Genomic DNA, 11,233 nt, shown 5'->3' with positions numbered 1-11,233 from the left:
ATCCAGAGGTCAGAGGTCAGTCACAGATTTGGGGTTGAGGCAGTGGGGTGGGGTAGGGAGAGATATGGTTAGCTCTGAGGGAAGACAGATCACAGCATCCTCCAGGGGTTCCAAGAGACCAGGAAGCCTAAACGCGTCTCACGGAGAATCTGGGAGCTGGGGGTAGCACCAAGGAGGCAGAGAAGGCTCTGGAGCGCCCTGGAGTCGCAGCTCTCCTCAGTCAGTCATTTCACCTTCAGCGCTTCCCCAGAGAGGACGACCAGTCGGAACGGCCATGGCCCCTCGACAGTAGTCAGACCTTCCCTGCTCAGCTCTCAAGATGCTCTGGGCTCCTTTGAACCTCCTACAACCCTCTTTCCCAGATAGGGCTGTGAGTTCACACCGGGGTCCGCAGCAGGGCAGGCTAGACCCAGGGAGCAGCACCTCCTCAGCCCTGGACATCGGGCTCAAAGTCCAGTTCCTTGTCCGGGAGGGGGTCCCCGGGGCCGTCAGGAAGCCCATAGTACAAGTCTTCCTCTTCCTGCTCTGGCTCCCCCACGCCTGCGTCTGAGGCCTCCTCTTCCTCCCCCTCCTTTGTCCTCAGGGAGGGCTGCCCAGAGCCGGGCAGGGCTGCCTCCCGCCACTGCCCCTCCAAAGGCTCATTCTCCAGCACAGTGGCATCGATCAGCGCGAAGTCCTGGAAGCGGTCGGGCCGGCACCTGCAGACCCAGGGCTCCCCGGGCGGGGGGTGGGGCTCCGGTGGAGAGGGGTTGGGGCTGCTGCCCTCGCTGAAGCCCATGTCCAGGTCATCTTGGAAGGAAGCCAGGGGTGCAGCGCCCTGGGAACAGGCCAGAGGACTGCAGAGGCAAAGGTGGAAAGAGTGAGGGGGGCGCTGAGTCAGACTGCCTGGCTCCAACTCCCAACCACTGGCTACAAGCCTGAAGCAGGTGGTTGACATGCCTGGACCTCAGTTTCCCACATGGGAGCCTGCTGCCTCAGGGGGCTGTCGTGAGTGCTGAGAGCACCATGCTCATCCGTGGCAGGTACAAGGTGAGCCCTGGACCCTCTGAAAGCCCTTGTGACTCTCTGGGGCTGGGGTTCCCATCCAGATGCTGCTGCTGCTGCTCTGCTCTGTGGCCTCCCACAGGTGCCCTTCCCAGCTGTCCCATGTACCCATTCATCTGCCCTCGGGGACCCACTTCCTGCCGGCATTGACTTGCCCAGGTTAGGGCTAGGCAGCGGAGGGGCTGGGGCGACTGACTGATCCTATGCTTCTATCTGTACTCTGTCAACGTCACCCCACCTGCTGCCTCTCCAGCCCCATTCATTACTGAATGCCCCCAATCACCCCACAGTGGCTCGCACCCCTCTCCCTGGCAAGGAGCAGCACCCCTCTGCTCTGCCCTGACCTGTGCACTCACCTGGGCCCGTTCGGCGCTGGCTGTCTCTCTCCTGCGTCCTCGTCCGAGCCCCTGTGGACCACCACTGCAGCCTCCACCCAGGCCTGAGCTTCTGGTGGGCCACCTCCCCCTCCCTCACTGACTCCTGGCTGCAAGCTTCCGGGCTCTGGGGCCAGCAGGGGGTGGGGGTCCTCCCCGTATGCCATGACCTTCATGCGGATGTGGCTGAAGTCAGGCAGGCTCTGGTCATAGGCCGCGTCCTCCCACAGCCTGACGTAGGGGGGCTGGGAGCTGAGGGGACAGTACAGTGGGAGAGAAAAGAGGTGGGCAAAGATTCACTCAACAGACATCAGTGGCACCTCCTGCCCTGGTGCTCTGGGTTGTGGACCCCCTGATCGCCAAGAAGTCTTTGGGGTCATTACGGTACCCTCTTGATGGAGGAGGAGGCTGGGGCTCAGCAAGGTGAGCCAAGTGGCTCAGGTCACTCTCAGTCCAGTATTCTTGCCATTCTGTCTCTGCAAAGTGAACCCCAAAGGTGCAATCCTGCACAGAAGCCCAGTTCACATCCAGAGTTGGCTGGGTTCTGAATTCTATGTCCTTGGGAACCCGTAGGTTCAAGGCTTTGTATCAGTCAGCCTGCTTATTCTGAGCAAGGTCAGGATAAATGAAGCCAGTGAGGGTCCCTGCTTTCTAGCAGGAACACATCTGCAGGAGAGCCTGGCGACCGAGCACTCCTGCGGGCCAGGCTGTCATCTCCTCAGACTCACCATAACTCTGGGAGATTGGGGCCGGGGGAGTAACAGGGGAGAGTCCAGGGCGAGGGGAGGCCTGAGCCCCAACTCTGTCATGGGGCTCTCTCCATGTGACCAGTCCTGCCACTCTCCCAGGATCTCTCTGTCATCCCCCTCGGTACCTGGTCACCCATATGCCAGGAACAGAATTACCCTCACCACCTCTTCCCCCAAGCAAAGCAAAGCAGAGTGAATCTCAGAGCCCCTGACGGACCCTGGATCTGCAACCCAGCCTTGTGACCCCAACCTGAGGCAGCTCCACAGCCTGGCCAGGGTGGGATGCTTGGCCCTGCCCTCAGTCAGGCCCTGACACCTCTAGGGAGGATGGCAGGTCTGGTCTGACCCATCACTGACACCGGTGAGCTAGGAGCTGATAAATGCACTTCTGTTTCCAGGAGGGTCTGACAACCCGCCCCCCACCCCCAACATGGGCTGGTTTCCTCTGCAGACTAAGGAGAACAGGGGCACAAAACCCCGGAGGTGGTGGCATGCTCTCAGTTATAGCGCCCTGTAGCGGGCCCGCTCACAGTGCATCAGGCTCAGGTCCTGCCGGTTGGCTCTGTTACCTGACTTAATGCTCCCTGAAGCCCTGGGAGAAAGGCAGCTTTGGTGTCCCCACTGAGGCAAAGAGAAGCAAGTGGCTTCCCCAAGTCACATGGTAGTAGTGACAGCAGCCCGGGATTTAGGTCAAACTTGCTCTTGAGTTCTGGTTTGCCACAAAGTCACTGCGAGACAGGGCACAGTCTCTGAGCCTCGGTTTCCCCATCTGGTGGAACTGGGAGCTCAAAACCATCCACGATTTCTAAGAGTATGTTCTCAGTGAGCAGGAAGGCCAAACCAGAACGCGGGCCAGGGGAGGAGACAGTGGCCTGCCACCCACGCTCCTCCTCACGGGGACACAGGTCCCAGGGCTTGACGTCCCTCCCTCCCTTCCCTCCTGCCCCAGCGGGCCTGGCACCTACCTCTTCATCTCTGCACCAAGCCCGTTCTCCAGCAGGCCCAGCGCCTTTGGGGACAGGATGCCTTGGAAGTCTGAGTCCGCAGGTATGAAGGTGATCTGCAAGGCCAAGGGGCAGCCGCTCAGTGGTGTGGCACATGCCCCTGACCGCTATCCCCACCTCCTTCCTGAGTGTCAGCTGAACCGCTGTGAGAGAGCCAGCCAGAGAGGGTCTCGACAGGAGGGGCCTGCTGGGGCCCAGCACCAGAGGACTGTGAGTCTCAGGGGCCCTACTCACCTGGCTCATCATTCAGCCAATTTCACTGAGCACCTGCACTACACCTGGCACTCTGTGAGGCACTAGGGGGCAATGGCGAGCTGGAGAGTCAAACCTTCCCTCACATCCTGTCAGTTTCCCAGGCCTTGCCCAGGGCCCAGCACACTGGTGCAGAGCAAGTACTTCATAGCATCTGGAGAACGCCTGCGGAGCAGGTCCAGGTCCTATGCGTCTTGGCATGGAGACTGTGATCGGGGCAGAGAATGGCATATCTGGGTTTGCCCCACGCTTTCGGGGGTCAAGAGGTCACTGCAAGTGAAGCACTAGGAGGTAGACACCTGGAGATGTTGGGGGTGCTGGTGGGTCAGAGAGGAGACAGTGGGGTGAGGCAGGAGCCCTGTGGGGAGCTGGGTGAGAATCCCTCTTTGAGCAGATCATCTCTCTCTTCCCAGGCCATCTATGCTCTGTGCAGTGGGGTTAGACTCAGATATTTGCAGCACTGGTCACGATGGGCAAGGGGTCGTAGGAACCCATGTGTGTCACTTTGTCATATTTTTAAAAAATTGGGTTAGTGACCTGGAGTTGATGTGAGGTGATCTATAAGGAGTGCCCGGCACAGAGCTGGCACGTAGTGGCTACTCAGTAAGTTATAACTTGATACTGTTGAAAAAGAAATTACCTGAAATTTCTGAGGCATCTCAAGACTGCAAATTTGTTCAACAAATATTGTACTTGCCACTTTCAAAGAGAAAAGCCTCTTTCCCCCTTTCAACAGAGTAAAGAGAATGGGAGACACTCGTCCCTCCAGAAAAGCTCTGTCATGTTTACAAGGAGAGGATGATGGATGAAGAGATTCTTAGAACGCATTGGGAGATGGGAGCGAGCTTCCCCCAAATATCTGTGAGTAAGGCAGTGCCTGGAATCTTCCACGGTCATTAAGGATGCTCTGAGATTGTTTGCTAGAAACCTGGGCATCCTAAAAACTGTCTTATCCTCTGCTCATTACCCCATGGTCCAGTCACCACCCACCTCCTCCTCCTCTCCCTCATGATCACTATTCCCATCACCACCCACACCCAGGCCACCATCAGCATCGCGGTATCCAGCCCCATGTCCCTGTGTCACCGCTGTATTCACTGCATCGCTACCACCACTCCCATCACCACCACCATCGTCACCACTAATACCATCCTTCTATAACCATGACCATGGTCATCTCACCACCGGCACTGTGAAAAATCAGGATAAGGAAAGCCGGGAGTATCTTAGAACAGGCCCCTCAAAAAGAGAGGGGCAAGAGGTGAAGGGAAGGAGGGGAGCTCAAACCATGAAGATGCCAGAACACCAGACTCAGGAGTTCAAACTTTATCCAGGAGCAATGGGAGCCCTGGGGGATTAGCAGAAGAACAGGCCGGCAGATCAGTGTTAAGTGGAAGCCCGGACAGACCTTACATGCCTATCTCCTGCACCTCAGGCCTTTGATCATGCTGTTCTCCCCATCTCCTCTGTCTGCTGAACTTCTACTTAGCTTACACAGCCCAGCTCTTTTCCTCCGTGATGCCTCCTCCCTCCCTGCCAAGCGGAAAAGTGTTTCCCCCAGGAGACACCAACAGACACAGTTTAATCCGTGGTGGTATGTTTACCTCTTGGTTAGTTGGTACTGGTCAGCCCCTCATCTTTGCGAGCTAATTCAAATCCCTTCCATTTCTTTCCCTTTTTGATGGAGGTGCTAGAGAATGAATCTGGGGCTGGCTTCTATGTCTACTTCTTTCCATCCAGGTAACTCCCATTTGTTAGGCACTGAGAGGCCTCACATTCCAGCAAACCTCCTGGTCTATACCCGCTTCCCTTAGTACCCACTTTCGAGCCCCCCGTCCCATCCCTGAAGCACACACTCCCCCACACAGACCCACACAGCACCCGCAGACCCCCTCCCCCGGCCACAAACACCGATCCCCAGCAACACCCTCCAGTGAGCTCCTTGTGGGCCACCACGCCAGGTCCCACCAACAAGCCCCACTGGCACCTCGCACTCAGCTGTGAGTGTCCCTCAGGGAGGCAGTGTCTCCCTCTGCCAAGGTCACAGAATGGGGCAGGAGGGAGAAGGGATACAGACTGGGCCGGTAGACACTGAACTGTGTGTGGTTTCCACCCGCCAGGACGCCAAGCGTGACCACGTGGGTCTATCAACAGTTACTCATTAATGCCCAGCCTCTAGCTGCGCGCTCCCCCTCCGCCCTCCGCCACTGGTCATCCTGCCCACCACCCCAGAGCCACCTCTGGTACACGGGAGGGGCAGGAAGGACACTCCCTCCGCCCGCCCCCTGCGGTCCCCTTGATGGCCCCCAGGGCCCAGCCAGCTCCTGCCAGGAGGATGTCAGTGGAGGTGGTGATGGGGTGACTTGGCCCCTCTTCTCCCGTGACCTCTGCTCAGGGCATTACACAGACAGAAGCAAGTTGACTGTAAACTGCTCAGTAAATGGCCACAAAACCAGCCTAGACTGCCTCAGCACCGGCAGCACCCACAGCCTGGATCTGCCCACTGAGGGGGCAGGGCTGGGAAAAGCGGGCCCAGGCCCCGGGGCCTCCTCCCTGCTCCATGAGCCCCCAGCACAGCTACTCAGGCTAGATATGAGCAGGGGTCTGCAGGTGGTGGGGCTGCCTAGAGTCCAGAGCACTAGATGTGAGGGCAGGCAGGCTCTTAGAGGGGGGGACTCTTGTATCCCCTTTCCGGCCCCCGTTCCTGACTCACACACCATACAAATGTGGAAACTAGTGCTCGGAGAAAGCTTGGAGAAGGAAGCAGCTTCACCAGAGTCTCCCAAGCAGAGGCGAGCCCAGTTGAGAACCCATGCTCCCTCCTGTCTCCCTGGCTGTGTGACCGCGAGGAAGTCACTCAACCTCTCTGGGCACTGAAGGATTAACAACTCCTGACATGCCCATCCCACAGAGTACTTTGGAGGATCCATCTAGGTAGGGGTGCAACCCCTCACCTAAATACAGCACCCTACAATGTACAAAGCATGCCAACATCCGTTTCTTCCCCAACATCACAGCAATTACGTGAGGCTGAGAGAAATGGGCTGGGAACCTCATTCTGCAGATGAAGGAAACTGATACTCAGAAAGATGAGGGCCAGACAGAGTTTAGGACAGAACCAGAACTAGAACTCCGGACTCCCAAACCAGTGCTCCCCCCTAACAAGGCTGGGAGGCATTAGCAACACGCCAGAGTGTCCAGGCAGGCCCACCAGCTAATGCCTGTCTCCCACATGTTCGGCAGCCCTTTTGGGGAGCAGGGTTCGACTCACACATGTAAGCTCCCACCAGTGCCTCCTGGGAGACCACCTTCCCAGCTTCCAGCTTCCTCACCACAAAATGCAACTATAGGAGGCATGAAAGCTTCAGGCCAAGGGTTGGGCTGCACCAGGGGGTGCCCTTTGGGGCAAATCCTCCTGAACTTGGCTTTCAGGCGCGTGGACTATGAGCTGGGCTTCACTGTAGCTTCCCTATGGTGCCCAGTTCAGGGCTTCAGCTCCTCCAGGGGGCTTCTGGTCAGTCCTTACGTTAAGGGAGGGAGGGAGACAGAAGAAACAGGATGAGAGTGGAGGATGAGAAGGAGAGGATGAAAAGATGAAAGAAGGGTGCACAGGCTGGAACAGCCCCAGGCCCTCCTGAACCCAGGCCCCCAGCGATCCCCACCACCCCCTACCTTGGGGTAGCACTGGCACATGCTCCAGATGACGCCCCCGATCACCATGACGCCACCCATGGCATAGAAGGTGCCGTAGACCTGGGGCCGGTCGTGGCTCATGAGGAAGGTGCCCAGGGCCAGCAGGAAGAGCCCCAGCACAATGAAGCCGATGCGGAAGGTCTTCTCGTCAGCCATCGCTTCAGGCCCTGTGCCCTGTGCACACTGGTATCAGAGGGACGCTCACCAGTCTGTGGGATGCTCAGAATTGCAGCTGACCGGAGCCTACTTAGGGTTAAAGGAGGGCAGCTGCCCTGAGGTCGGCGCAGTCCCTGGGTGCCCCAGCTCAACAGGCCAGCACTGGAGTTCCGCTCGGGTGGCCCGGTGCCCCCATCCACCCACTTTCCCTCCCTCTCACCTTCCCTCTGGGCCCTCTGGGAGTGTGTGTGTGAATCTGAGTGAGGGAGCAAGAGGGAGGGAGAGGGGGCGGTTACTGGGCTGGGCCCCAGCCAGGGCTTTGACAGCGCTTCATTTGCCTGTGTTGGGCTGAGCTGAGAGGACAGGCAGTCCACACCTCCGGCCAGGCCACAAGAAGCAGGGTGCCATGCTGCAGCCCAAGACATCAGAGGAGGATTCCAGGTCTCATGGGCTGGCATTTTAGGATCCCAAGGAATTCTAGACTCTTCAAGGTCAAGCGCCTACCTGGATTCAGGAATAATGTTAACTGGACAGTGGCTGCATTCATGGTATGTTCTAAACGTGTTGTGGGTATTGACTCATTACAGAGAACCCCACTTTACAAATGAGAACACAGACAAGCAACATGACAAGGTCACACAGCTAGAAACGGCAGAGCAGCTGGGACTGGAAGCCCAGGGCCAGGCGGCCTGACTGTCCCACAGGGTTAAGGGTGCAGGCTGGTGGCCGCAGCTGCCTGAGCTTGGGTCCTGCTCCTCTCCTGTGGGGCAGTGTGGTCTCCATCAAGATCCCTCCTTGCGTCTCAGTTTTCCGCCCCTGTGCAATGGGAATCCTAGAAGTATCTCCCAGAACCAGAGCTGCCCCAGCCCTGCTGCCCAGGTCCCTCTGTTCACCACCTGCTGCAGTGCATGGAGGCCCCTTGCACCGTCATGTCCCCGTAGGGTGGGAACACTCTCCTGGCCTCCCGCCCTGCAAAGACGCCTGACTCCTAAGAATGACAGGCTAGTGCTGTCATTTCAGGATTTCAGTTCTGGCCTCGTGGAAGAAATCGGATTCCCTTACAGGATTATAGGGAAACGAGAGCCATCTCTAATAGAAACACAAGCTTGTCATTGGCAAAGCTTTCACTGGGCACCCTGACTTGGCAGGCTTAGAGAGTCAGGGTCTCCCTGTCCCCCAACACCACACCTCCGCTCACACCACCCACTCTGCCTGGTGTTCCCGCCCACCACATGGTGTCCAGCAGATGGAACCAGACTGCACTTTACAGTTTGCAGAGGAGATTGTCTGAGCAGAACTCAGTGGCCCCTTAGAGTAAGAGGTTGCTGGAGGGGGGGTGGGGGGATTCTGAGAGGGCTGAGAGTGGCCAGGGGCAGTCAGACCCAGGGCAACATGGGCTGGTGGTTCCACTCTGGGCTTGACAGGGGTATCAGGCCCCCTCCTAGGGGTCCTGGGGGATGACTTTGTGGAGAAGGAAATGCTTTGAATTTGTGACTATTAACATGGCAGGACCCTCCAGGGACACACGAGGTCATCATCTGACAGAGGCTGAGGGCAGGGGAGCAATGAGTGCCCCTCCAGAAAAAGACCCTGGCCCAGAGGGGCCCAGCAGGCCCCCGTCTGTCCCTGGTGTCCACTCTGGTCCGGGGTCAACAAGGGCCTCTGGTGCCTTCTCATGGCTCCATAAGGCGCTTTCAGGCCCTTCAGTTATGGTGCCCATTACCTGGGTGAGGAAGCTGAGCCCGGGCAGAACTGGCCGAGCTTTCCCCAGATGAGGCTGGTGGTTGAGTGGGACCAGGACTCAAGCAACCCAGCAAGCGTGAAGATGAATCTGATGCTTAGCCCTGCCTGAGACCTTGGGGTCTCCCACACACTCGCCTCTTCCTCTTTTTTTTCCTCTTCACGACCCAAACACTCCACCCCCTTACACCCGCCCTGCTCTCCTTCCGCAGATCCATAGCGAAGATTAGAAGGTTAAGTTATGGGTGCTCTTACCCCCTCCCCTTCTCTGCCTCAGACATCTACTTCCCCTCTTGCAAAGTGGCAGTGCCTTGGAGTGATGCAGGAACCGCCGTCCACCAGGGGGCGCGCCAACCACCGTTTGGGCCTCTCCGAAGGAATTTGGGATCCTAGCAAGACGCTCTGAGGTCAGTCAGGGAAAGCTCACACCCAACTAATAGATGCAGAAAAGGAAGCTCATGGGGCCAGGCGAGCGGCCCAAGGTCACAGAATCTGTTAATAGCAGAGCTGAATCCAGACCAGGTCCCCAGAGTCTCTTCTTGTTGAGCACTGACTGTGCAGGCACTCTGATCCACACAGCATTGCAGACAGTGGTAGCACTTGGTCTCCCTTCCCTGGGCACAGTATGGTAAAGGCTCTGAGTTATGTCTGCGTTTCAGCCTGTGTGTGAGCGGGAGAGGGCTGCCCTGGCTGGGGGAATGGGTGAAGGAACAGGGGAACAGATGCACAGAAGGATTCTTGAGAAGTCAGGTGGGCTTCTGTCAGGGCAGGAAAAGCAGTTCAGGCAGACACCAGCCTGTGTAAAGGCCCAAGGATAAATAAATACTGACATCAAACTGGGGTAAAGTTCTCAAAGCTGTGGTGCATTTGCTTCCACGCTCATACTGCCCCTTCCTCCCCGATCGGCCCTTCTCGTGGAAACTCCACCACCTCGCCTGTCATGTCTACATTCTGTTACTCTACCTCTGAGACAGAAGAACCCAAACACTTCTCTCTCCCCCACCACTGCTATCCCCCGCTCCCCCCCCCCCCCCCCAACCCTCACCATCTCCATCCCAGGAAGAGTCTCTGCCCCTGCCTTGCCCCTCAGGTCTCTCTTACGAATGCTGGTTGGGCCATTTCACTCTTCTGCTCACACCTTGGAATGGCTACCTGTCACAAAGTAGAAGTCAAGGACCTTAAAATGACCTACTGGGCCTTGGCTAGTTTACCCATCCCATCAACCCCACCCCAAACTCATCTCCTGACCTGCCTCCCCTCACTCACTCCACACCAGCCCTGCCAGCACCATGTTCTTCTTGGAACTTACTAGTACCCCAGGGCCTTTGCACCAGCTCTGTCTTCTGCCTGGAAAAGTCTTCCTCCAGATACCTGGCTGTCTCCCTCCCTTACCTCTCTTAAGTCTTTGTCTCAATGTCAGGTTCACAGTGAGGGCTTCAGGTGTGATCCCTAAAATTGCAGAGCCTTCTCCCTGACCTCCAGGTAGTCCCTGTCCTTTCCTGACTTATTTTTCCCCATTTTTCTCATCACTAACACTATGCATAGGTAATTCATCTCCTTTCTTGTCTGTCTCCCATACTGAAACTCAAGCTTCCACAATGCAGGGCTTTTGTCTTGTTCTCTGGTGTATCCCTGGGGCTAGAACCAAGGAGGCTCTCCATTCCTACTTGGGAATGAGGGATGAGTGTAAGTTCCAGCAGGAAGGGAGGCCAGTGAGGGGAAGGCAGGAAAGCCGGGGCCCCTTAGCTTGGGGCCATGCTAAGGTAACTGGCCTCTTTCAGATCAGAGGCCAACAGGGAGTCATTCAGGGGCATATGAAGGGCAGTGACATGTCAGATTGTAATTTTACAACAACCCTGTTTCCAAGATCACTGGACGAAGCAATGGAGGGGAGGAGAGGTGTAGCAGAAACCTAAGGAGAAAAAGATTAATGCAAACACTTTAGGAGTAATTCATTGCAGGGAGGGAATTTCCAGTTGGGAAATTTCCAGCTGACTTGAGGTGGAAAACTCTAGGGCGTGGAGCCGGCAGCCAGTCCAGAGGAGAGCACAGGGAGAGGCCTGGCCTCCCTTGCGGTGGCCACAAAGGGGCTCTGATGCTGGTGAAGAAACCAGAAGGCATAGACGGGAGCAGAGAGCAGGAAGACAGTGCCCACGGGAGGCTTCAGAGCAGCAGCCCAGCCTCTGCTGTGGGGCTCCAATGTCCCCAGTTCACCGGGGGG

General features: G+C 57.2%; 1 protein-coding gene across 1 annotated transcript; it reads right to left on the bottom strand.

The window, feature by feature from the left end:
* Nucleotides 1-427: 427 nt before the first annotated feature.
* On the bottom strand, nucleotides 428-7,272 carry BSND (barttin CLCNK-type chloride channel accessory beta subunit). Its single transcript, XM_004679043.1, has 4 exons — nucleotides 7,096-7,272; nucleotides 3,133-3,227; nucleotides 1,401-1,670; nucleotides 428-836 (listed from the first exon to the last, which is right to left on the bottom strand). The coding sequence occupies exons 1-4, from the start codon at nucleotides 7,270-7,272 to the stop codon at nucleotides 428-430; spliced, it is 951 nt and encodes a 316-aa protein (XP_004679100.1).
* Between the last annotated feature and the right edge of the window lie 3,961 nt (nucleotides 7,273-11,233).

Source organism: Condylura cristata, unplaced genomic scaffold (assembly GCF_000260355.1).
Source record: "Condylura cristata isolate star-nosed mole 26May11 unplaced genomic scaffold, ConCri1.0 scaffold00008, whole genome shotgun sequence".
Lineage (NCBI taxonomy): Eukaryota > Metazoa > Chordata > Mammalia > Eulipotyphla > Talpidae > Condylura > Condylura cristata.
Note: the sequence above shows the minus strand (reverse complement) of the source record. Positions and strands in the feature narration are given on the sequence as shown.

Bases quoted from the DNA above. Each gene is read 5' to 3' on its own strand.
- BSND (XM_004679043.1), bottom strand. From the start codon at position 7,272: ATGGCTGACGAGAAGACCTTCCGCATCGGCTTCATTGTGCTGGGGCTC. The intron at 3,228-7,095 runs GTAGGGGGTGGT...TTGGCCTTGCAG, and splicing joins TGTGCCAGTGCTACCCCAAG to ATCACCTTCATACCTGCGGA. The intron at 1,671-3,132 runs GTAGGTGCCAGG...CTGTCCCCTCAG, and splicing joins CTTGGTGCAGAGATGAAGAG to CTCCCAGCCCCCCTACGTCA.